The sequence below is a fragment of the Pseudoliparis swirei genome, chromosome 1, assembly GCF_029220125.1.
Source record: "Pseudoliparis swirei isolate HS2019 ecotype Mariana Trench chromosome 1, NWPU_hadal_v1, whole genome shotgun sequence".
NCBI classification, from domain to species: domain Eukaryota; kingdom Metazoa; phylum Chordata; class Actinopteri; order Perciformes; family Liparidae; genus Pseudoliparis; species Pseudoliparis swirei.
The window spans coordinates 17323397-17350864 of NC_079388.1; the positions used below are offsets into that span (position 1 = coordinate 17323397).

General features: G+C 41.9%; 1 protein-coding gene across 3 annotated transcripts in view; it reads right to left on the reverse strand.

Annotated features, from left to right (window-relative positions):
- Window positions 1-27044, reverse strand: part of ctdp1 (CTD (carboxy-terminal domain, RNA polymerase II, polypeptide A) phosphatase, subunit 1) — a 54297-nt gene extending 27253 nt beyond the window's left edge. For 2 of the 3 annotated variants that reach the window (XM_056418787.1, XM_056418804.1), the window contains exons 1-11: window positions 26178-27044; window positions 23410-23493; window positions 22678-22771; window positions 20547-20675; window positions 19332-19482; window positions 17911-18001; window positions 16646-16812; window positions 11522-12673; window positions 7408-7549; window positions 6446-6658; window positions 3016-3145 (exon numbers count right to left, since the gene is read on the reverse strand). In XM_056418787.1, coding sequence (XP_056274762.1) covers window positions 3016-3145; window positions 6446-6658; window positions 7408-7549; window positions 11522-12673; window positions 16646-16812; window positions 17911-18001; window positions 19332-19482; window positions 20547-20675; window positions 22678-22771; window positions 23410-23493; window positions 26178-26488 — 2664 coding nt within the window. In that variant the 5' untranslated portion in view covers window positions 26489-27044. The remainder of the gene's footprint in view (window positions 1-3015; window positions 3146-6445; window positions 6659-7407; window positions 7550-11521; window positions 12674-16645; window positions 16813-17910; window positions 18002-19331; window positions 19483-20546; window positions 20676-22677; window positions 22772-23409; window positions 23494-26177) is intronic. The other variant, XM_056418796.1, reaches the window with a different exon arrangement.
- Between the last annotated feature and the right edge of the window lie 424 nt (window positions 27045-27468).

Genomic DNA, 27468 nt, shown 5'->3' on the forward strand with positions numbered 1-27468 from the left:
TTCCCCGATGACGCAACAACATAATCGGTGTTGAAATCGGATAAATCGTTGAAATAAACACGCACAGCTAACGGCTCGTGTATATTCGGCGGGCGGGTGACATCCTTTAGTCGTTCCAAAAAGCAATGAATAAATAAATAAATAAAAATAAACCGCCGTGACAACATTCATGCTTCATCAAAAGAGTATATATAAGCTTCAACCCAAACACAAAGACACTTTTTTTCATCATCAGCCTCTTGAAATCTGGGGAGATATGGATTTAAATAAAGAGCAATGCGTCTCCTTCAAACATAAATGAGTGGGAGAATAAAAGAAGGAAAGAAGAAGGTCTATTCCCAGAAGAGGCGACGCTCAGCCTCAGCCGTCGCCTGCAGCTAACGGATTACTAAATGGAGTTATTAAGGGGGGAAGATGTTGAGCTTCCCCGGTTCGTCATCTACAGCGTGACGAATCACACGGACTGTTATTATATTTCCATTATATTCAATTAAAGTTCCACTTACAGGAGCGTTTGCTTAAAGGACCTCCAACCTGTGGTCCGTCTCACGCAGCATCAGAAACACAGCAGGGCAAAACTGCCCCGAAGAAATATAATTTCCCCCCCGATATCACGAGGAGGCAGAAAATGCCCCCAATAATTTCCTCTAATAATTATGATAATTTAATAGGCACTTGTTTTTGTTCTTTGCTGTGTGTGTCCTATCTGTATTGCCACTACTGCACACACACAAATCAATAAATATAATTTTAAATTATAAAAAAAAGAAATAAATAAGTTATACTTGTTTATAGTTGTTAACAACATTTAATAACAATAAATAACCACAAAGAAATAAGAATAACATTGAATATGATTTATGTTTTCTGTTTGTATTGTGTTGAAATAATCTAAGAACTTTTTTAATCCGTAGACTACTTCCTAATAGTCGTATTATTGCCATTTTTATGAGAATTGCTCAGATACTGTAAGCCTAAGCCCTATTTCTTTTTAAATGCCCCTGGATTTCAGTCACTGGGGTCAAAAGTTGCCCCCGAAAAAAGATGTACATCCTACCCTGACCTCACGGTTTAAGGAGAGGAAAAGGCTCCTTGAACTAAACCAGCAACTTTTAACTTTTTAAAAGGTTGAGCATTGCTGTATATTTAAATGACATATGTATACGTCCGATACCAGATATCAGAGAATCTCAACGTATTTTCTACACAGTGATGTCATCCATTGTCACTGTGCTTTTCATATAAAGTAAATCAGATTCATACCTTTTGAAAGTCATTTGAAGGGGAAACTAAAAATATTTTAATGGCAACGCACCGATGACATCCCGGAGATGAAATGACGACCAACACGTGCTCGTCACATGTCGCGTCCCACGTGAACGATTCATAAAGCTCTTTCTTCAGAATAATCACCTGCAGAGGGGCCCCGACAGATCCCAAGGATCCACTTTGCACATCCCCCCCCCCCACCCCTCCCTCTGATCATGTATTAGCAGAATCCAGACACCATTAAGGAGTATTATCTAAGCGGGAGGTTCAGTGCAGTCAGACGTTAGTAATCGCTTCACCTGGCTTCGCAGAGCGCAGACGGGTTTGAGGATTTGTATATCGAAGTCGGCCGGGTTACGAAACTTTAAAGACGCATCAGAGTACAAACAAATGACAACACTGGCAGTCAAAACAACGGCATGCAATGACGCAAGAGAAAAACGACGCACGTTTCCTTAAATTCATATCGAGTAAACTGACCACCAGAGCAGAGCAGACGGCTCGCATCAAGTCGGGGTGAACGAAAAGTCCGAGGACGCCTCCGGAGGTTTTGAATCTACACAAAGCGAAGGAACGCAGCGAGTCGTCCGATAATCGAGACGCTCGCTGCGACAAAGACCGTTTGATTGCTGTGGCGCTGTGTGGCCCTCCAACGCAAGGCAATAAAGATTGCAGGTGGATGCAATTATACCCCCCGCTGGGAGGAATGCAATGGAAATGTAACAACAAGAAAAGCCACACGGAGAGCCACTGCTGAGACGAGATGGTTTGATTGCCTTGGAAACCATGTATATAACACATATATACACACATATATATACATGTATTATATATAGTAAATATATACATAATGTATATATATTAATATATATATAAAATACATGTTATATATCACATATATATATAATAATATTTATATATAATATGTATATATATATATAAATATTATTATAATATATATATCCCGGTATTATATACATATATATATATATACTATATACAGGACTGTCTCAGAAAATTAGAATATTGTGATGAAGTTCTTTATTTTCTGCAATGCAATTAAAAAAACAAAAATGTCATGCATTCTGGATTCATTACAAATCAACTGAAATATTGCAAGCCTTTTATTCTTTTAATATTGCTGATTATGGCTTACAGCTTAAGAAAACTCAAATATCCTATCTCTAAATATTAGAATATCATGAAAAAGTATACTAGTAGGGTATTAAACAAATCACTTGAATTGTCTAATTAACTCAAAACACCTGCAAGGGTTTCCTGAGCCTTGACAAACACTCAGCTGTTATAATTTTTTTTTTTACTTGGTCTGAGGAAATATTAAAATTTTATGAGATAGGATTTTAGAGTTTTCTTAAGCTGTAAGCCATAATCAGCAATATTAAAAGAATAAAAGGCTTGCAATATTTCAGTTGATTTGTAATGAATCCAGAATGCATGACATTTTTGTTTTTTAAATTGCATTACAGAAAATAAAGAACTTCATCACAATATTCTAATTTTCTGAGACAGTCCTGTATATGTATGTATACACAAACACACAATCTTTCATAGCTTTTCTTACAGACCAGCCTGCTACCGGTGTGACGTATGATTGCACATAGAAGGAATCTGATTTAGCGATTGGTCCATAACAATAATCCCAACAGTATGAAGACATAATCATCACGTGCATCCTCCTTCTCTCCGTGAACAAACAAACAAACAAGCGGCAGCAGGCCGACGTACCTCTTTGTCCATGCTCTCCAGATCCTCCTTGCACAGCGTGTACAGCGGCATCGTCTCCGACATGCTCTGCTGTCGCGTCGGTCGAGACGGTCCGGGCTGCTCGTCGTCCTGCTGGTACTTTGAAGGTCCACTGTGGCAACGGATGAGCATTAAAAAAAATGTTAAACACTCTGAATGTGCAGCTACAGAAAGACGCTTTGCATACATCGATTTACGTGAAAATAAAAAGGGTCATTGTCTTTAGAATTAATAACAGGGTTCATACACGTGTTGACCAATGGGCTTCTAGGACTTTAAACCAGATTTACATGACCAAACATTTTGTGAAATCTCGGTGTATACATGAAAAAGTGAGAAAATGTCGTATTTAAACTAACAATGAGAATTCCAAAGCAGACAGTTTATAAACTAAAATGACTCAAATGAATGAGAGACAATAGTTTTGATTAAAAGAATAAACATTTGTCTTTTCAGTAAAGGTGCGTTCACTTGCAGCGCGGAAAATTTGCACTGCGAGTATTGAGAGCGTATGTAGGCTTATATTTAGAGCGTCGTTCTTTTAAAAGCATGTTAATTATTTAAAACTCTGCGTAAAAGCACATGAATATAACACATTTTCATGACTTATCCCCAAAAATGTCGGGATTTTTTTCCCCCAAAGACTTTTCCAGGCTTGGAAATAACCATGTTTTAAATTCCATGAATTTTCCAGGTTTTCCATGATCGTACGAACCCTGAATAAAAAAGGAGTGCCATCTTCACAGGAATAGCAAAGGGGAGGAACATGCATTTGCAAAACACTGAATATGCATAATCAGCACTTTCTCGAGGCCGGGAAAAAACGACGACGATGGGGGAAACGTGAAGTCTCTCTCTCTCTCTCTCTCTCTGAACGCCCATTAGGTGGTGAGAGGACCGCTCCGAGTTTCCTCCTCAGCTTAATTGAACAGATCTTTTCCGATGATTAAATCCACGTTCACGCAACTCTCTTTGAAACTCCACCGTGCCTCCATCTAATCCAGAAATTTATGTGGGCTCCCGTTTATATTTCATGCGTGCAGTTATTAACTAGTTTAATCATAAACACGATTCATGAGCGTGACGGTCGAGTAAAAGAAAAAGGGGAAGAATATGGATAATTTAGCTTTTAATCCTCTGGAGTGTGAAGAAGAAGAAAAAACGACAAACAGATACACAGAGAGGAAAACACTTTTCCCTCGAGCTCATCACAAAACGAAGGGGAAGATCGCGGAGGCGACTGAGGAGCCGTGAGGCCTCTCGCGCAGCTGCCACGTCACTCTGGTCAAACGGTGGGTGAAGGTCAAATGAGGTCATGACTGGAAAATCAGTGGCTGAGTTTTTAAGCCCCAAGTCCCCCAATTGGGCACTTTTTGGACATTGGACAAAATAATTTAAAAATATATATATTTTTTTTAAATCAACCCAAAAAAGGGAGGAAAAGAAATAAAATTAAAATAAAATCATACAGATACAAATAAAACATCCATAAACAGGACAAACTGTATAATGCCGTTCTCGTGGCTGGAGGAGAAATTCAAACCGCCTGCTTCAGTTTTGCGTCCTCATGACAAGAACCCAATCTTACAGAATATTAAAATAAGATGTCATTGGGTGGATGTGTCTATCATGAATACGAGAAACTATAATGATTTTTAACATCAAATTAAAGAACACAACTTGCGCTTTAAGAACCAGTAAACCATGTCAACACAAAATAAAATAATCCTTAAAATATCATGATCAGAATTATGGCCCACTCGGAACGTTTCCGGAACTAGCGACAAGTAGCTACATGGTATCGGAAAAAGCGAGATGTTAGAAAGCAAGAGGACTTCACACAGATTCTGAATATCTTTCCAGAATCCTTCTGCACCAAAGCATCACGGAGGTATGAGCCAAAGAACGCAGCCACATGCATCGCTTTAGAATCAGTTAATGCTGCTTATTTTTCTGGATTAGAAGAATATAAAAAGATTTTCTCCCATAGATTAAAATCGACCTATGTTCCGTGTATGTCCCTTTAAAGAAGAGTATTTTACACGGTTGTCGGGTCTCTCAAAAGCCTCAACTGAGCCAACAGAGTGATACGAGGTATTTTTATGACAGTGTTTGTATGTTTTTTTTAAACAACAAGTGACTTTTTAACTCTGTGTCCTCGTATTGTATTTTTATATATTGTTGTTGTATTTGTTGCTTTATGGACTCATGAGTCCGGAATAAAAATAATATATATATATCATCTCCCTCTCCATCTAGTTGTATAAAGTAACCTGAGTTTTATTAGGATGTTATTTACAGATGGAAATAGAAATCCGACACAAATTTGGGAGCTACGCTACACACTGTGCCACCCAATGCTATAAACAATGGCGACAATAAAACGCCCAGCTGGGAGGTTGTTATGGAGCCTCAGTTATAGACGACTCCTGTGTTAAGTCACAGAGCGTTGAAACGAGGCCCAGAGGACAAATCAATACATTTAGGATCTGTTGTAAGCCTTTCTGCAGTCTATACATACAACAGAGAAGCAGCAGCAGCATAACTCACTTTTAAGAGCATTATTTATTATTTTAACTCGTAGTTCTGCAGCCACAAAGGGTTTTTCTGGTTCTACCAATTCTTCAATCTTCAGTTTACCCACAACTGAGAAGTAATGCTGTCGAACATGGTGGAAACATAGAAGTAAAGGTTTGAGACGTTCACGGTACAACGATCATCTCAGAAAATATGTCACCTTTTTCAATCTAGTATACACGTAATCGGCACTATAGCATGTTAAATATACTTCTAAATGAAGCTTTTAAAACAATGGCCTGTGTCTATTCACTACTAAAATATACTGTAAGTCGGAGACTGCAGTTACCAAACGATATCTTTTAATCTAAAATGGGACATTGTGTTCTCCAGTGGGATCAAACATGGATGCTTTGAGTTATCGTGACACAGCACGACTTGGCAGTTCTACTCGGCCTGTAAGAAACTGTTGCGTAACGTCTGGTGTGGCTCCAGAGGAAGCTCGGTTATGTCATCCGGCTCGTCTCGTCTCATCTCGGGGCTTCAAGTTTGAAAGACACGATGCATTTACGCGGCCCGGGAGAACCCAATGTCCATTCTGGGACGTGCAGTTCTGCAGAAGTGTGTTGGATGCCTGAAAGTCAGGACTTCCTGTTTTCACGCCTGGGTTCGGTTAAAACCGTCTCAGACTTACTGTAATTCTCATTCCATGCCGTGATTACACAAACCAAAATCCAAAAGACCTGCGTGTGTCCCGTAGCATCCTCACTTTAAAAACCCTCACTACTTAAAGTGAGCATAAAAGAGGAACATTATATAAATTTTTTTTTTTTAAGAGGAAGTTTCCTATCAGTATTTCATCTTTATATTCCACGTCTCCAATGACGCGTCCTACCTGAGACAGGACTGCTCTCCGGACCCCGCTCCCTGGAGGTAGGACGGCGGCCGCGGCGCCTGGGGCCCCCTGCGGTTCAGCTTCCCAGTGACGGGGTCGTAGGTTCGGACCTCGGGCGCTTGGGGAAGCGGCCTGTGCTGGACGGGCGCCGGCTGGAAGACGTGCGTCTGCAGCGAGCCGTGGAGGTCGGGGAACGCCGTTGGACTGTTGCTCCTTGAACAGGCAAGAAAATGAATGAATACACGATTTATTAAAACGTTGAGCGCAATATCGGAAGTATTTCCCCGAGTTATCCGATCTGAAGTTCTGAGGCTCATTTGAAGAACTGCAGCTCCATCGGCGTTTTAAAAATAATCTTTAAAAAATCAGTTGAAAGCTGATTGGCTCGTATGACTTACTTTTTATGGTGTTTATGACTTAACTTTAATGGTATATATAACTTTTCTTTTAATGGTTTTTATTACTTTTAATCGTATGTATTACTTACTTTTAATGTGCTGGACTGTAGTTCCACATTGTGTGTATTGTGTGTTCTTCCACATACACTGTTGTGTGTCTTATCGTGTACCGTTTATTTGTTTGTGTTATTTATTGTTTAATGTTTGTTTTTGTTTGTTTAATGGTTGTTGTTGTTGTTTAATGGTTGGTATCGTTTTTGTTTGTTATTGTTTAATAGTTATTGTTTAATGGTTGTTGTTGTTTCATGGTTGCTATTGTTTTACGTTTTTTATTGTTTAATGTTTTTTTTTAATGATTGTTGTTGTTTAATGTTTGTTATTGTTTTATATTTATTATTGTCTGTCACGGGGCTACAGATGCAAATAAGCTGTGTAGCTACAATCTGGTACGCAGCATCAAATGGTGACATTATGTTTTAACTGAACATGGTCCCTTTTAAATAAAGATAATAATAATAAAAATAATACTAATAATGATAATAATAATAATTTGAACTCCTTTACTGTGGCATCTTGGAGCAGTCCTCCTTCAGCGGGTACAGCTGCTCCTCCACCCTCTCCCAGCGCTCCAGGCAGCTCCACAGCCAGTCGGGGTTGACGACGTGGAGGTGCTTGCAGCCTTGCGCCTGGCGGACCTTCTCGGTGCCTTGGAACAAGACAAGAAAAATTAGTTGTTTTTGTTGACCGTACGATCAATTTAACGTGGGTTTGCTGACTAATTCAGATCGACGATCAGATGTTTCTCTTCCGAAGGAGAAAGTAATTGCCGGGTCGATACGTTTAGAAAGATAACGATAAGGAAAATGTCTCTTTCGGAGTCGCTTTCTTCTCAGCCAACCCTGATGGTTTTCTCAGGAATCCAGAGAGCCGTGTTGTCTTGTTTGGTTAAACCCGCAGAGAGCTCCTGCTTGAATAAGTCATATTGATGTTCGGCACAAAGGCGCCAAATTGAATCCTTGAAACGCGAAGACGTTTTTTTTACACGATTACGCACACGGTTAAAAAATTAACCTTTTGTCCTCCCGGCCAACCCGGCTGTTAGAGGACAGAAACGCACCAGCACATCTCCATCGACGTCGTGGCATTGTGCCGTAATGACATCAACTGTGTGACGAGAGCGGCGTGAGGTCATGTTGTGGCAAAGCTTACAAAATAATCATCAAGAAATATTGTGGAGGGTTAAGAAAACAATCACGGGTGACTTGTTTGGGAAATTACTTATATACACACATACATATATATTAGGGCTGTCAATCGATAAAAAAAATTAACTAATTAATGGCACATTTTGAAATTGCGATTAATTCATCGCAATTAAAAGTTAAAAGTTCATTCTTTTTAAAGACCAAACTTCACACAGAGCTGTGTTTTCAAAGTGGCTCCTACCTATAAAGTGCCAGCGAGGTATTTAATATTGTGGATGATAAATTGTTTCTTCAGTGAAACATCAGATTAGTAAAAAAAAAGAAGTATATTGAGACCCCATTGGTCCTGTCATCTTTACCACTGAACAGCAGAACCAGTGGCCTTGGTAACTGACTGACATTCAAATATGTCACGTTAACCCTCTGGAGGCTGGGGGCATTTTATACATTTTACAAAAAAAATTAAATTCACCTTTTAAAGGCGTTTGCATATGACACACCCCCACGTGTTCTACATCAAACATTCCAGAACAATCTCAGCTCTATTCAATGAGGCTCATTGTCCTCGCGCCGTGTTCTCTGCTCTCTGACTGACAGGTTGCTATAGAGCCTCACCCGTGAGGTGGGAGGTCCTTTGTGATTTACTGAGTGTTCATTGGTTGTTTTTTCCCCAAAATGTTGACAGACAAACTGATTGACCAATCACGTTGAAGGTTTCGTGTGACGAGTTCTTTCCGCGCCGCGTCACCCGACACGTCGCCCCTTCGTTCCTCTGTGTATCAGAGGGGGAGACGGGAGGAAGGAGCGGAGGAGGAAACCCGACTGATTCATCCACGAGTTTAAACTGATTTCTGCTTCTTATTTTCGCGGAAAAATAATTGTTTTAAAAACGGTTAACAGTGTTAAACCGTACTGCCGCGGTTTGACACTCGGTTTGAGTGTAAAAACTTCAACGAACACCGGAAGTAAACAAAGTTGCGTTAATTGCGTTAAAATACTTTAGTGCGTTAACGCGGCCAAATTAATCGCATAGATTAACGCGTTAACGCTGACAGCCCTAATATATATATATACACACACACACATATATATATATACCCATACATACACACATATATATATATACACACACACACACACATATATTTGTGTATATATATATATATACACACACACACACATATATATACACACATATATATTACATATTCAGAATCTCACTGATTAGAAATGAAAGAACTGAGGGATAATATTTTAAATTTGTCGGATTATTTTAAGGAAAACTGCTAACATTTATGCTAACATAAAATTAGGAGTCTTTTTATTTAGTTGCAAATATGTATTTTCTTAAAGTTAATGATACAATATTTTCCGTAATCTTGAAATATGAGCTCATTTTAGGGTCATATCGTTTACTAATAAACTGAATAAAGTAAAGCAAGGCAGCTGCTTTCAAAAAGCCTTCTTACATCCATAACAATGAATACCGTAATAGTATTAATTTATAGTGAAGACATGTAAACCCGTGAGTTCTCACGTCGAAACGTTGCTCTTCCAGCAGCTCGTTCCAGATTAACTGACCTATCGCGTTGCCCCGGTTCCATCCGTGGCTGATTTTTTAAATTCTTTTGCCGAGTGATTGCCAAGTGCTGCTCGCAGCAGAGAGCCGGCTCCCACGGCAACGATGCCACCTCACGCGCTTGTTTTTGCAGAAGGGAAACTGGATGGGTCGCAATTACAGGCGAGAAGCTGCTTCGCCCTTTTTTTATTGCCACGGGTCTTGATTGCAACTTGTGGATGACGAGAAAGACTACGACGACACTCAATGACAGTAAAACGCTTTTAAAAAATCTCATATCTACACAGCAAAACCTTTTGCAACGATCACTTTAGGCTTCTGGATATAATCGTGGGCTCTGAATGCCAAACTAGCCTCCATAGGAAACACTAATCGGCCTTCAAATGGCACTCGAACCTCGCAGAGCAGAGAACAGTTTTTTTCTGTCTATCAAAAGGGTCCAATTACAGAGAAGCAGCTGTCTCAAGCAACTCTGCATTAAAAATCAATTGTACGCTTAATTTAAAGCTCATTTATTCACTTTTGCCCACCAGCAAGCATTCAAAAAAATTCGTTTTTTTATCAGCATGTTGGCATTCGGACTTTCCAAAAACGATATTTTCACTGCGGTCAAAAAACCTCCTACTAACTTCATTTGGAAACCTCAATACATAATAAACTAGAATGGGCACTCGGTAGAGCGCATACCTTCGCATATCACAAGATTGGGCATTGAATTATGAACATTTTGGCATTAGTTGCATGCCAATTGGACAAAAATGTATTGTGCTATGGTAAAAAAAAGATGTTGACCTTTCCATGACCTTGACCTTTGACCCGATTGATCCCAAAATCTAATCAAATGGTCCTCGGATAATAACCAATCATCCCACCAAATTTCATGCGATTCAAGAAGATGTTGACCTGTTCATGACCTTTGACCTTGACCTTTGACCCGATCGATCCCAAAATCGAATCAACTGGTCCCCGGATAATAACCAATCCCACCAAATTTCATGCGATTCGGTTCAATACTTTATAAGTTTTGCGAATAACACGCATACAAATAAATAAATAAATAAATACACGGCGATCAAAACATAACCTTCCGCATTTTCAATGCGAAGGTAACTAGAACGGGCACTTGGTAGAGCACATACCTTCGCATATCACAAGATTGGGCATTGCATTATGAACATTTTGGCATTAGTTGAATGCCAATTGGATAAAAATTGACCGTGCTATGGTAAAAAGAAGATTTTGACCTTTTCATGACCTTGACCTTGAACTTTGACCCGATTGATCCCAAAATCTAATCAAATGGTCCCCGGCTAATAACTAATCATCCCACCAAATTTCATGCGATTCGGTTTAATACTTTTTGAGTTATGCAAGTAACACGCATACAAATATATATAAATACACGGCGATCAAAACATTACCTTCCGCATTTTCAATGCGAAGGTAATAAATAAAAGACATTTGATATAGTTCTTGCTTGGTTTGAACCATTTTCTTTAGCTCTGATATTTGCAATAAGTGGCTGAATATCCCATACGTCACCTTTAAAAAATAGCCCTTATCTTAATGACAGATAACGACGCACCTTTTCTTGACCCCAATCACTTCTGGAGTGGCTGACCTCTCACATGCATTAATTGCGATGACAGCGCGTGTTCAATCTCAATCGTCTCTGCTCAGTTGAAATTTTGGACGAGGACTCAGACGGGTCAGAGAAAACACTCACGGTAACTCTGGAAAGTCCTCAAAATGCAATCGGCATCCTAAAAAGATGATTTAATGAATCTGTGTTTGAGATTAATACCGCGAAAGGTTTAAAAAGATCCACAGACCATTGAACGACTACACATCCTACCGCGTGCTCGTTCGGCAGCATACATACGTTTCTACGTACCGGCTCTCGCTGCGATGAGATGCGTCGTCCGACAGGCGTCTTCGGCGTTGAAAACCAGAGTCTTGCCGATCTTGGCCCCCAGGGCCTTGGCGTGGTAGTACTCGCGGGTCTTCTCCATGGGGTAGTTGGTGGGGTACAGGCCGCTAAACACGACCGTCGTGCCCGCCAGCGTCTTGCCCTTCAGCTCGGGGGCGATCTTGCGGATGTCCGGCGTTTCGGGCGCCTCCTTCTTCAGGTAGGTCTCGTACCGCGCGTAGTATTCGGCGTGGATCCTCTCCAGCACTTCCTCCAGGTAGATCAGGTGGTCGTCCTGGTCGACGTCCGCTTCGTCGTCCTCGTCCTCCTCCCCCTCCTCCTCTTCTTCCATGCTTTGGTCCAGCAGCTCCTCTCCCATGGTGACGCCAGATTGTTCGCTGTTCTGCGACTCGGTTTCCGGCTCCCTCCGGTCCGAGCGGCCGTTATCCAGCTCGGGGTCCGGGGGCAGAACGCCCGACGGCTCTGCCGCGTCGGAGACGGTTTCTCCTTTCCCGTCCCCGTCGCCCGACGCGGCTCCTTCCCGTGCGGATTCCGTCGCCGACTTGGCTTCGCCGTCGCTCTCCGGCGCGGGAGCTGTCTCTTTCATGGAGTCATTGTCACTGTCGCTGGAGAGATCAAACTCCAAGTTATTGTCGGCGCTGTCCGGCGCCTTTCGTGCCACCAGTGTCCTGTTGCTATCGTCTTCCTTTGCGTTCGGTCCGTCGCCCACCCGAGTTTCCCCCGACGCCACCGCCGCGGTCTCCGCCACAGTCTCCGCCACGGTCTCCGTCGCAGTCTCCGTCGCAGTCTCCGCCGCAGTCTCCGTCGCAGTCTCCGTCGCAGTGTCCGCCACAGTCTCCATCGCAGTCTCCGCCGCAGTCTCCGCCGCAGTCTCCGCCGCAGTCTCCGCCGCAGTCTCCGCCCCTTTACCGCGTCCCGACTCATCCTCCACGACCCCCGAGGGGTGTGTCCGTTCGTCGGCCGGCGCTCCCCGGGTAGACGTCGACGTCGCGGACTCTTCCTTTCCGGAAAGGCCGAGGTCTTTCGCCCTCTTCTTGGGGCCGTTGTTCGGCTCGTCGGCGTTCGACGTCCCGGACGGTTCCGGGCCGTCCGCCGGTCGACTCGACGGACCTCCTGCTGGAACAAGACAGAGCGAATCACACGGCGTTCAAGGACACTTGCGTCGCGGCCGATGGGCGAGGCAACGGGAGGAACGGGACCCAACAGAGTCGGCGGGAATTGACCACCACGGAGCTCCAGAGTCTTCAATAGCAGATCAATAACGATGAAGTATTAAGTGAATATATTGTAGGAAATGATTTAATAAAACAATTATTTGCTAAATCAAGAAATGTGTACAGCTCAACATGATAACATCTTAGTCATTTGGTCTTTCCTAAACTTCTCATCTTTTCACAAGGTCACATTTCATGATGTTGGGTCACCGCCATCTCTCCTCAGCCAATCACATCTCTTCGCACCCTCTTGAACGAGCAAGCTCAATAACTGCAACGAGAAGAAGCCCGCTAGCACCAAATAGCCGGAGCAACAACAACAACAGTAAAAACAACAACAACAACGTCAAATAATCACGTAAACAGATTGACGGAGAATCTCAAGACCACATTTTGTCCTTTTTGGGGCTTCATACTTTCGCCACGTCTGAACCGGTGGTAATGTAAGACTCGTTTAAAAAAACTCCCAACAAGCAATGATGCATTTGAGAAAATATAGAAAAAGAAAAAAATCAGATTTAGATAAGATAGAATCCAGGATAAATGACATTTAGATTCCCCCCAAACTATTTGACAGAATATGACCTCACGAGGAGTGAGAGCTGAGGCCCTCGTCATCGTGCGCTGAGCAGTATTGCATTCTGGGAGGTCTGGGAGCTTGCGAGTACATCCCTCTTAAGTGACAACCTTCTCAACACGTTCTCCCCGAGACATAACTCAGATTTGAGTTGCTCCGGCAGCTCGCTCTGGGAACACGGAGTCGATCCAGAGCAAGTGGCTCTATTTGAGCGTGAAATGAGATTATCAAGTGATACCCCGTCGACAACACCGAGTCTTCCACAAGATGGGGGGGGGGGGGGGGGGGGGGGGGCGTATTGATACCGACACAAAACCTTTCAATAGTGATGTAAAAAAACAAACCAACAGGCTTTTTTTATTTTCGTCTTACACGGTCTGCAGCATCTGAATATGAAGAGAGGCCGACAACCCGCAGGATACGATAACAAAGATTAAGTGATGGACCATCGCAAGCCAAACATGCTTGTATTCTGCACTAGTAAATAGTTTTATATTAATATTATTACGCGTCGTGTGACGCGGTGGTCGCTCGCAAGGAATTATAACGTCAATACTGTGTTTACAGCCACAAAATAAATAAGAAGATTAAATAAAAAGGGCAGTTTTAGGTTGAATCAAGTGTCGTGTCCATGCTTCACTTCCGGGCAACATTTATCATTTTAAAAATGTATATTATGTAATACTTTACACACGCCACATGTCAGTAACGGATGGATTTGTTCATTAAAAAGAAGGTTTTAAACGTTTTAGAAATGCAATTGCAACTATAAATAGTGTTACTGCAATAAAATTAAAAAAATAGAGCAACAAGAGAATTGCTGATTTAGTTAAAATCCTTTATGCAAATACTTAGCGGCAATCACGTGACGGAGATTACGAGAACATGTTTAAACTATTTGACTCGCAAAGCGGCGTGGGAGTCGCCTCAAGTCCAGTTTGTATTGGACAAAAAAATATCTGCGTTGGGCAAATTGAAGCAAGTGTTTTAACCACATGACCCTCCTTTATTGATGTTGTTCAATGCATCAGCGACACAATGGCCGGTGCTGCGCCCGGCAGCAGTTGTAACATGCGACGAGTACAACCGCGACTTCTCAGTAATTGATGCAGCAGCCTGAGAGTGGGTGTAAATGAAGGAGCCCGACAGAGGGTCCCCGAGGAGATGCGCTGGCTGGCTCCGAGCAGCTCGTTTCCTGCGATGATAATGAAGAGGATAACAGTGTGTGTTGGCTGCGGAGGGACAGACAGAGGTGACGGCGGCGCCGCCCTTTAAGACGCTCTCTCTTGGTTTATTGACGGGTGCGTTTGATTTACGGCGAGGTCGGTGGAGAGCGGCGCGGAGGCGCGGAGGCTCGTCATGTCAACTCGTCGGTGCAGCGTTGATGACTATTTACTGTCTGGGTGCAGCACGAGAGGCTCTACAATAAATGATGTGACCAAGAATAGAGTTATCTTTTAATATATACATATATATATATATAGTGTGTTTGTATATATATATACATATTATATATATATATACACACATATATATAAACAAATATACATACACACATAAATATATATATACAGACATAAATGTTTATACATATATAACTGATAGTCGATTTTTTAAATCATAAATATTTCTTTCAACTGTTAACTGATGGCATTAATTGATGACAATGACTGACAGTCAGCAGTTAATTATTAAAATCCCTAATTTACAGATGATATATGTTGTACATGCATAAATGTACAAAACTAAATCCCACGCGTCGTCCACTTATGTGTCACTCACTCACTCGGTGGTGAGCATTAATAAGAAAGGAGACTTTTCATCACAATCAAGATAAATAATTAATAATATAAGTGGGACTCAAGTTACGAGAGTTCTCCAAAATCTAATCTGTAAAGAGCCTAAAGCATCACCAATTAAAACATACATCATCAAAAAATTGTAATGGCGTCTCCCTATTGCAATCCACTCGCCGTCCGGCGGCTGCAGTCCGGGACTCTGTGTGCCGCTGTGTCACATTCAGCATGAACACCATGAACTTCGACGCCACCGGACCGACTCGCCCGTTAACCCGAGATAAAAGTGCTCCGCCCAGGGGAGCGTGTGGAGTTGAGTGTCACATAAACCGCGTAGCAACTTCGTCCTCAAAGGATCTTTCAACAAAAGCATCACCGCGTTATCAAAAGGTCGCTCTGCGGCAAAAAATAAATAATCAAAAGCAAACAAAACAAACCAACCGCACGACTTCACGACGGCAGATATGGGATTACTTTAAAAAAAGCAAAACAAAAAATATATTCATCCTCTTTTGTGAAATGTGGTACGATGTAGAGAAGATATTCACGCACATCAACGTGTGTGTGTGTGTCAGAGCAGATATCCTGATACACGGATTAACTCGTGGTTCCTTTAGTACGTCGGAAGGTTTTTACTGGAGGGAGAGAACCTCCAGCTCCTCTGAGCCCCGATGCAAGAGGAGGCTCGTGGACCTCTGCTGCACATTAGTCATCATGACATGCGGTCGCTCTGCAGTCCAATAATATTAACGATGCTCAGAGGAGTCGTTTCTTCTTTCTCTTTTTTTCCGTGACACCAAGGAACATAAATAAAGAGATGGGATGGATTCAAGTGCTGCACCAACTTCTGTCAGTCAATGGATTTGATTTCCCTCGCGATGAAGACGACAATCGCCTCAAGAAGTTATCCGCCAGAGGCGGGATGGCTTCATGTTCAGAGAAGAAGAAAGAAGGAAGGAAAGTAGAAGAAGAAAGTAAAGGAAAGAAGAAGCAAGACGAAAGAAGAACAAGAAGAAAAAGAAAGAAGAATAAAGAAGAAGGAATGAAGGAAGGAAAGAAGAAAGAAGGAAAAAAGAAGAACAATAACAAGGAAGAAGGAAGGAAGAAGAAAGGACGGAAAGAAGAAGAAAAACAAAGAGAAGAAAAAGAAGAAGGAAGGAAAGAAGAACAAGGAGAACAATAACAAGGAAGGAAAGAAGAAGAAAAACAAAGAAGAAAAAGAAGAAGGAAGGAAAGAAGAACAAGGAGAACAATAACAAGGAAGGAAGAAGAAGAAAGGATGGAAAGAAGAAGAAAAACGAGAGAAGAAGAAAAAGAAGAAGGAAGGAAAGAAGAACAAGAAAAACAAAGAGAGAAGAAGAAAAAGAAGAAGGAAGGAAAGAAGAACAAGAAAAACAAAGAGAGAAGAAGAAGAAAAAGAAGAAAGAAAGTGGAAAGAACAAGGAATGAAAGAAGAACAAGAACAAGAAGAAGAAGAACAACAACAACAACCAGTCTGTACCTTTCTTGGCCATCTGAGCTTCCCGTGACCCGGGGGGGGCGTTGATGTCCCCGATTCCCTGGAAGTAGATGTACTTCTTCACCGTGATGAGGTTCGGGGCGAACTTCCACACGTCCTCCCGGTCGTCGATGATGGAGACCATGGCTTCGCCGCACGGGAAGAGGTTCCTGTCGGGGGGGAAACACGAGGACAGGAAGTGAGACCCGGTGAACACGGAGGGCGTGAACCAAATGTTTAATGTTCATCATCGAACCAATATTTGTATATTTTGCCGGCGGGCGTCATCGTCGGCACCGAGAGAGAAGAAGAGAAACTCAGGAGCTCGTCAGGAAAGACGGAAACTATTTGGATAAATTCACTGCTGCCAACAAGCAGCGTGGACGAGTGACTGTGGGTGAGTGGTTAGCAGGTCTATCTTTCAATCAGAGAAGGAAGGAAAGAAGAAGAAGGAAGAAGGATGGAAAGAAGAAAAGGAAGGAAAGAAGAAAGGATGGAAAGAACAAGCAAGAAGAAAGAAGGAAGGAAAGAAGTAGAAGAACAAGAAGAAAAAGGAGGAAGAATAAAGAAGAAGGAATGAAAGAATAAGAAGTAAGAAGAAGGAAGGAAAAAAGAAGAACAGGAAGAACAATAACAAGGAAGAAGAAGGAAGGAAAGAAGAAAAAGAAGAAAGGAAAGAAGGAAGGAAAAAAGAAGAACAACAACAAGAAGGAAGGAAAGAAGAAGAACAAGCAAGAAGAATGATGGTTATAGTTGGTTCAATATGGAAGATGATGATTTATGTTTTTATTTTTTTAATTAAATTTGTTCTCTTCCTTGTCTGATTGTTCGTATCGTTGGTTGTTATGTACTTTTTATTTATTCGTTGTTGTTTTTGATTGTCTGGTGTAACTTGTAAAAACTTAAAATAAAATGATTGAAAGAAAGAAGAAGAAAAAGAAGAAGGAAGAATAAAAAAGAAAGAAGGAAGAATAAAGAAAAAGAAGCAGAACAGCAACAACAACAAGCGCAAGAAGAACAAGAACAGAAGAATCCCCGCCCTAGTCGATGTGCCCTTGAGCAAGACACTTAACCCTGAATAGCTCCCTGTAGTCTACGGCGTCTGACTGACGTGATAGTACGTCTCTTTGGATAACAGCGTCAGCTGAACGACGTGTGATGTAACAGATGGTGATGTAACAGATGGTGATGTATCCTCCACCAGTCGGCCCCGTCGTTACCCGACGAGACCGACTGGACGTGTTCTAGAGACTCGGTTCCTCCGGTACCTCAGATTCCCCGTCTTGGAGAACGGGTCGATGCATTCGTCTCGGGAAAGGATCCGATGAGAGAAGAGCTTCTTTTCAGGATCCAGAAAACCTTTTTAAAGAAGAAGAAAGCACAGGAAAAGAAAAGAAAGTGAGCTTCATTCAACGGAACCCGAGATGATGAAACTTCCTCTCCGAGGTCACAGTGGAGACCGTGCGTGGGTTTATTTCATTTGCACTGCAGAGGTACACGCAGCGAAAAATAAACGCTTGTTTATTTTCCCGCGACACATTAACACAACTGTCTTAGAAACTGTCTGAGAAAAGAACACAGCCTTGCCACCCATCTTCACCCACCCCCCCCAGAGTCTTCTCAGAGAAGCAGACATTTAAAAACTCTTCACGCTTTTCATCGCTACGTCTAAAGAAATGCGTATATGTATTCGTCCTTGGAGGGAGGGAGAGAGAGAAAGAGAAGAGAGAAAGAGAAGGAGAGAGGAGAGAGCGAGAGAGCTCTCCTTTCACCAAAGCAGCAACCTTCAGCGCTGAGAAAAATGATGCCAGGCAAAAAAAATGCCAGAGTTATGTTTTGTTTGCTTTAAAAGTTTTAATGCAAAAATAAAAACTGCCCTAACGTGCATTTTTAAAAAGTAGCACCACCGCTACATTAAAGAAAAAGAGTCTGCTTGCAGAGGGCACACCGAGATGCGAGATGCCCAACATACGTCGACATGTGAGCAGACACTTCCCCCTCATGGACAGTTACAGGAAGTACAGGTGGAACACTTCAGACACCAGAGTTTAACCAGATTTACATGATCAAACATTTTGTGAAATCTCGGTGTAGACATTAAAAAGTGAGAAAATGTCGTGTTGAAACTAACAACGAGGATTCCAGAGCATAGAGTATATCACCTTAAATGTCTCAAATGAATGAGAGACAAGAGTTTAGATTGAAAGAAGACACATGTATGTCTTTTTAGTTAAAAGTGCGTTCACTTGCAGCGTGAAAAAATGTGCGCTGCGAGAGTTTCGTTTTAGGGGGATGGAGGTTCAGGGTTCAGAAGAAGCTGAACCAGAACACAGTAACAGGAAGATAAAACTATTAATTCCTAATTAATGACATAATCAATCGAAAGAAACAATCAATAGATAAAAGTCCTGGAGAACCTGAAGAGGCTCAACAATTACTGATGATTTATTTCATGATGATTACCTGTTTGTTGTAATTATGTATGAAAAAGCAAATTTCGAGCGTCAATCTTTTGAAAGCACATTAATTATTTAAAACTCAGTGTAAAAATGCACATATTAACACAACAAATGTCCAGGGCTTTCCTAAAACTTTGGGGATTTTTTCACCCCCCCAGGACTGGAAATCTCCATTTATAAATCCCATGACTTTTCCCGGTTTCCCAGGAGAGGCTCTGCGAGTGCGATACCTGCGATGGTGTGGGCGTAGAGGCGGCTCCCGAACGTGAAGACGTGCAACTCGAAGAGCTTGGCGATCTTCTCCAGGAACGCCTTGCAGTGCGGCCGCAGCCGCGTGTGCAGCATCGGCTCGCCTCGCCCCAGCTGGAAGTGGAAGATACCCTGAAGGGGGACAACGAGAGAGGGAGGAGTCAAACCACGAAACACAGTCAGGGACTCAAGGTCGGCTCTTAAATGAAAAGGGAAGATTTTGTTTAATAGGAACTTTCGTTAAAACTTCGAGAAGCTCGAGCTTGAGCCCGTTCACAGACCGGGACTCTGACGACGACAGCGTGAACTAGAGGCGGAGTCATTCTACGGAGGCGTTGCCGTGGCGCTGGCAGACGGCCGTTTGATGTCGCTCAGGAGAAATATTGTGAAAACTATCAAAGTATTTATGTTCCTCCCCCCGATGGCCACGTGAAGATGGAGTGAAATGCAACAGGAAACGGTAAAGGAGGGGATTCCATCGACTCTCCGGGAGGAAGTTTACGTTGTTGTTGTTGCTCCCAGTTGGTCACATGACACGTGGATTAAATAAAATGAACGAGAGAGAAAAGAAGAAGATGAAGAAGGGAAACAAAGAAAGAAAGTGAAGAAAAAGATCAAGAAGAAAGGAAAGAAAGTTAAAGGAAGAATGTAAAGATAGAAAAAAGACTAAAAAGAAGAAGAAAGGAAAGAAAGAAAAAGAAGAGAAAGAAAAGACCAAGAAGAAATGAAAGAAAGAAAAAGAAAGACGAAGGAATGAAGAAGAAGGAATGAAAGAAGAAGAAGAAAGGAAAGAAAGAGAACAAGAAGGAATGAAAGGAGGAATGAAAGAAGAAAGGAAAGAAAGATAACAAGAAGAAGGAATGAAAGAAAAAGGAATGAAAGAAGAAATTAAAGAAGAAGGAATGAAAAAAGAAGACGAAGAAAGGAAAGAAAGAGAAGAAGAAGAAGGCAGTGGGATAGAGTAATTGGAGAGAGAGAGAGGTGAGGACTTGTTGAGGCATAGAAGCAGACCTCTGGGAGCAGCTCGTGTTCCATGAAGTCCTCTCCACACAGACTGATCTTCAGCTGCTGAGGAAAAGACTGGAGAACGCTCGGCGATAAAGAATCAACCAGAGGACGGAGAAGAAGAAGAAGTGGGAGGACATGGAGCGGCCTCGCCAGCCCAGCAGAGAGGTGAGATTAAATAATACTAATACCTTGTTGGACATACGCTGGCAGTGCTGCTCCGTGGTGTGGATCAGCGTCTGGTCCAGGTCCACCATGAGGACCAGCTTCTTGTTCCGGTGCAGCCGCTGCTGGTCTTCTCTGCCCAGCTGCTCCGCTTGCTTTGGGAGGGAAGAGAATTCAGGAAAAACCCAGAAAACCCCGAAGCAACCACCACATGACCATCAATTATGCGTATGTTACTGTATATATTATACTGGTTTAAGCTCCCTTAAGATATTTTTAAGTTGCGTGTTTAAAGCAACACAAAACTTCATTTACAACAGAACCAAAAACCCACTGATTAATATATTCATGTCTTTATATTAGGGCTGTCAGCGTTAACGCGTTAATCTATGCGATTAATTTGGCCGCGTTAACGCACTAAAATATTTTAACGCAATTAACGCAACTTTGTTTACTTCCGGTGTTCGTTTAAGTTTTTTCACTCCCCTGAATTTCAAACCGCTGCAGTGCGGTTTGACACTGTTTCTCTGTTTTTAAAACAATTATTTCTCCGCGAAAATAAGGAGCAGAAATCAGTTTAAACTCGTGGATGAATCAGTCAGTTTCCTCCTGCTCCTCCTTCCTCCCGTCTCCCCCTCTGATACACAGAGGAACGGAGGGGCGACGTGTCGGGGGACGCGGCGCGGAAAGAACTCGTCACACGAAACCTTCACCGTGATTGGTCAATCCGTTTGTCTATCAACATTTTGCGAAAAAAACAACCAATGAACACTCAGTAAATCACAAGGACCTCCCCACCTCACAGATAAGGCTCATTAGCAACCTGTCAGTCAGAAGCCAGAGAACACGGCGCGAGGACAACTGAGCCTCATTGTATAGAGATGAGATTGTTCTGGAATGTTTGATGTATAACACGTGGGTATGTGTCACATGAAAACGCCTTTATAGGTGAATTTACATTTTTTTGTAAAATGTATAAAATGAGCCCAGCCTCCAGAGGGTTAACGTGACATATGTGAATGTCAGTCAGTTACCAAGGCCACTGGTTCTGCTGCTGTTCAGTGTTAAAGATGACAGGACCAATGGGGTCTCAATATACTTCTTTTTTTTTACTAATCTGGATGTTTCACTGAAGAAACAATTTATCATCCACGATATTAAATACCTCGCTGGCACTTTATAGGTAGGAGCCTCTTTGAGAACACAGCTCTGTGTGAAGTTTTGTCTTTAAAAAGAAGAAACAAAAACTTTTAATCGCGATTAATGAATTTTAAAATGTGCTATTAATGAGTTAATTTTTTTTAATCGATTGACAGCCCTACTTTATATATAAAAATGTCGGGGACAGTATGATAAAAACTTTTTACTTTTTACAAGGACATAGAAATCATGAAAATGTAGTCTCCGACAACTCAGATAAAAAAAACAAAAAAAACGTGTATGTAATTCATCGGATTATTGTACAATATTCTCAAGTGTTTGATGACATATTAGCTGCATCATTTAAACTTGACATCGATTTCTTTTTGGCGGGGAATGGAATGAAAAGAAAATAATAATAATTTAAACTTGAGATCGATATAAAACTTCCACCTAAAACCGACTGGTATCCATTACTATGTTGTTATCATGTGTTCCAGCTGAGTTGCGTGTTTTGATTACTGTGACAAGATTTTCCACCGTGAAATTCTCAAAATTACCCAGGAGATTATGTGCAATGAGGATACAAATGTAAAGCATTGATTGAAAATCAATTGTATATTCTTTTTATTTTTTTATTCCTCTGTATATATATATTTTTATCTCTTATCTTTAATTTCCCCACTGTGGGACAAATAAAGGAATATCTAATCTAAAAACGTATATCATTTATTGGGGATATTTTGCAGATTGAGGGCACAGAGCTCCAAATACCATCTCACCCCCACAATTTATTCTTATTTATTTTTAACATTCCGGTTTTAAATTAGAAATCTCCCGTCTTAATGTTTTCATACATGTTTTGACCTGTTGCTGATGCACTGACTGATGAGTCGGCAACTTAATTTCGTTGTATGTTTTTTACAATACCGATAACCATCCTTATCTTCTCTCATCTTATCTACGGTGTACATACGGGCGGCCCGGTCCTGCATGCACCTGCATCACACCACTCACCTCCGAGCTGACCATCAGCTCAGGGACACTGTGCACCATGGAAACGGTTGCTGTGGAGATGGGAGTTTGCTGGTTCCCATTCTTGTCTTGCAGCCTGAGAAGAAAGAAAGAAAGCAGAAGAAAAAAACCGAGTGGGAGTTTATGCGTTTTGTGCTTTCAGCATCTCGTAGGTCCTTGAACATCGCGACTGAATAGAATAGGGGCATCCACAAAGAATCCAACTTCCCGTGTGCCTTTGAAAGCATCATTTCACCCCACAGTGACACCTTTAGCACTCTGTTTCTTTCAATCTATTAAATGCAGCTCGTCTCAGATTATAACCGACAGCTGTACATTCATACGTCTCCATCGAACCGACTGCAGAGTGTGAGCGCTCCATTTAACTCTCTCTGTCTGATCTCTGGTGCCACCTAATGGTGTCAAATAATACAGAATCCATCAGGAGTACTTTGGGGTCAGATCAATCAAATCAGTGTCAATGCACAGGAATGTCAAATCCGTAAAAATAGAAATTATTAATCAGTTAAAAATGGAATGACCTTGAAAGGTGTCATGTGACTATGTGAAATTGTAAGCATTCATTTTGACATTTTTTTGGTAGAAACGTTTTTGCAATCAGGTCCGAGTGCGAGCGAAACCATTATCTTATTACTATTATCTTATCTGAACAATTCTGTTTATGTATACTAAAAAGTAAATAAAGAAAGTGTGTGTGTGTTAGGATGTCCTTACTGAGTCAGGTCCTGGCCACATTCTGCACATAAACCCTTCATTACTATTGGATGGCTGCATTCTTCTATTCGGACGATGACCCCTCTGGAAAACGAAAGAAAACAAATGTTAAGTGTAAATACATACGTTTCAATAAACCAGTAATAGTGTGTTCAATAGTCCCATTTTTTGGCAGGTGTATTAGATGTTACATGTTTATATCACTACACCTCATAGATTAGCCGTCAGCCTGGATGTTTCAAGGCCCCCCCCCCCCCCCCCCCGCAAAAAAAACCCACATCGCTAACAAAACAGTCCGCATGGAACTACGGATCGTATCATATCAATACAAAGTTAATAACAGAGACTTCACGCAAAGGCTCTGGTTTAGGGGCCCCCTGAGCTCATGGGCCCCTGGTGCCGGTAGGCTCGTTCGGTAATCCATCCCTGAGTAGGACTATTGGGGCCCTGTTACTGACATGAATGACTATGAATGACTTAAGCCTAGCATATACCGGCTACGGCGCATCGTGTCATATCATCATATTCATATCAATACAATGTTAATAACAGCGACGTCACGCGCGGAGGCTCTGGCTCAGGGGCCCCTGGGCCTGGGCCCGGTAGGCCCGTTTGTTAATCCATCCCTGTCTGTAGGTCCTCCATTCTGGTGATCGGGCCCTATAATAATATTGTGTATAATATGGTCATTCATGAACCAACTTCCTTTTTTTTTGGCGTGAACAAGTCTTCAAGTCTTGAGCTCTGCTGAGCCTTGAGTCTGTTCATTGAGTCTGTTCTGCCTCTTCCTGGTTGTCACGATCTTACCTGCCATAAATATCATGATACTGATACAATACCATAAAAACAGTATACCATAAATAAGACACTGGTATATTTATCTATAATAGTAATAAATAAAATATCTGTATGGTTCACTTTTTACCAACTTTTTCAACACTTAACAAATGGCAGTAATATTAGTATTAGCCTACAGCAAGATATTAATGAAACTACATGGAGCCATCATAGCATTGATTATACACTATGAGGCCGTTAGTCTCTGACCAGATGATACAGAGTTCATCAGGATGAGCAGCTGTAGTTACAGAACTTTACAGACTGAACTTAAACGTTTCACTTCTGGCACCTTTTTTTATTTTTTATTTTAAAGCCGACAATTCCGCCACTTAACGCCCCTCTCTGTTAGCGCTGCGCAGTGTGCGCAGACAGCTTGACACGGAGCAGCGTGTGCGCTCTGATCCCGCGCTCTTTTAATGAAGTATCGAGACTAAAAATATGCTAAATCACATCGCTCTTAACGTACGGGTACTTTGTTAGCATCGCTTCACCGTGCAGCGTGACAGCAACAGATGTAGCGGCTAACATTCAAGCTAACCTAAACCACCAAACGCTGAAGACATCTTGACGCTGATTGGCCGAGACGCGACACGTCCCATCAAAGATGTTCTATTGCGAAGAGCAACACTTCACATTTTCTCCGTGTCCCACTCCAATCTCATAAACGCCGGCCGGCCAATTGACCCCCCACCCCCCTACCCCAAAACAAAAACTCTTTGGATCTACACGATTCACGTAAGTCACCTATTTTGGTTTCAAAACGGCGAATTTCGCCGAAAGGTGAGGGATTCTCATGCCTGTATTTTATATTAATTATCTGATTTATTTGATAATTTTAATTTAGGATAGGAATATATAAGCATTTTTGCTTCTACCTATACCTTTTCAGTCTTTCTGTTTTATATATTATATAGAATGATATTGTATTGTATTGCAATGATTGATTTAATAAAATACACAACAACTAAACATGTTTGAATCAACAACAATAAAGAGCTCGGCACACAGTTGCTTTGTAATGACCTCTTTTTAAACATTACTTATAGAAAACCTTTTGCTATGCTATACTTTTTGATTCCATTTTGCAAATTCCTCTTCTTCTGCTGCAGACTTACGTATTTCTGTCACACATTTTTAACACCGTTTTGATATTACTTTACATATAATACACTAGTATTATATTATACACGCAGCAGGGAAAAATAAAAAAATATTATAATACACTAGTATTATATTATACACGCAGCAGGGAGTGACAGAGCCAGGTGTAGAAGTTCACATGGGGCCCCTAAAGGCAACAGAGGTACATCAAAGGTGTTGAATCAAGAAGTGTGACTTATATTTTTAAAAGTATGCTGAAAAGTACATGTGCCGGTATTCTGAAATAGCACGTGAGCAGGTAAAAAGTAAAAACAGGCTTTACAACGTCCGGTTCAGGGGGCCAGTCCTCTACCTGTCAAACTACCCCGTCTCGTACACGTTTTAAGCACGCGACAAACGGCTGCGTCAAGCCAAACAAAGCAAGACAACTATTGACGCTATTACGCCTTCAAATTAAAAGCGCAAAAGAAAACATGTTAGCCACAGGCAGGATTACAAGTTTCATCGGACTAACAGTTAAGACTACGCGTAATGCCTGCTGACGTTTTAAAGTCGGTCGTCACGCCCACTTTAAGAGCAAGAACTATAAACGCGCGGAAACAAACTATCCAAAATAACACCATTTTATTTTGAAAGTTTCGGCCAAACGCCCGCTTGTTTATTTTGACCGGCTTGATTTACGGCCAACTGCACAGGCTAGCAAGCAAGCTAATGTTCCTTAGCAACATTAGCTGGTTAGCTAGCTCACGTTACACCACAAGTGGAACCCATTGACGGCGAAGCGGCTCCGTAACTCCAGCTGACATGCTGCCGGTCGGCTGACTCACCCGGGAGGTATGACCTGCCCAAGTTGACAGCACAGCTCCTTGACGACTCCAGCGCGGTCCGATTTCACCTTCCTCTCCGGCAGCCTGGTGGCTGCCTCTGCCCCCTTCTCCTGGGGTATCGGGACGCATAGCGCGAGCACCGAGTCCAGGTTCACGTGAGAACCGGGTTTGACTTTCCACTCGAGGAGCCGGAGAGGGAGAGCCCCCTTCGGCCAGCGGATATCTGCCACCTGCACCGCGGGGCCCTCCGCAGCTGCTACGCCGCCACCGCTACCACCGCCACCGCCACCACCTGCAGGAGGATCCTCCATCTGTTCTGCACGCTCCAAGTACCCCGGGTGTTTTATCAACACACTTCAAACGTATCCGGTAGATCTCGCGACGCCCCGTGTAGCATTAAAAAACCCGCAAACCGCGAGCTGTGAGGAAAAATTAAAACAAATGTGCAGTCGGTTTTAAACGCAGCCGCTTCCAGTCGGCTATGTTCGCTCTTCCCGCCCGTAAACAGGAAAGCGCAACACTGCAGCGACACGGGTCGTCGCAGCATCCGGTCGACCATGCAGCCAAGTTACGCATTTTTCAGAATAAAATACACCAAATGTGCGCCATGCGGTTTATCAAAATCGTTTTCAGAAATAAAAAATGCATCACATTAACTATTTGGAGTGTTTCTTTTGGTCCGCACATATGTTTATTTTTCTGTGTAAGTGGATAGCTTTTATTTTGAAGGTCAATCCACGTTTCCGGTTCGCTCTGAGTAAGTGTGGCCTCTGACAGCAATAGAAAGATACTACTACTTTACTTTATTGACACTGCACATGGACATTGTTTCTCTACAGCAGACTTTATACAACAAGTAACGCAATATTAAACATAACAATGCACAATATATACAACATATAGAATATAATAATATTAAATTAACTAACGCAATTATAGTGCGAGATGTAAACAAACAAAAACAAAAATCAAAAACAGTGTAACGGTGATATGGTTGTGTGACCTAATTGGCCAGAGGTGATTTATTATAAATTATTTATTAAATAGGTATCTAGAAACTAACATACTATATTGTAAACATACATCCCAACAAGATCTGTTTAAAGGACCAAATTAACTCAAGCCATAGCTCTTTACTTATTTTGTGTTTATTACAACTTCCCATAATACTTGAGATGAAGACTTCTGAGCACATGGAGATAACTAACTGATGTAAGATGACATACTACTCACGTGTCTCTATCTGCTTTCAGTTATTTGCCTTCAGAATGTTGTTTAACGTGCATTTTAA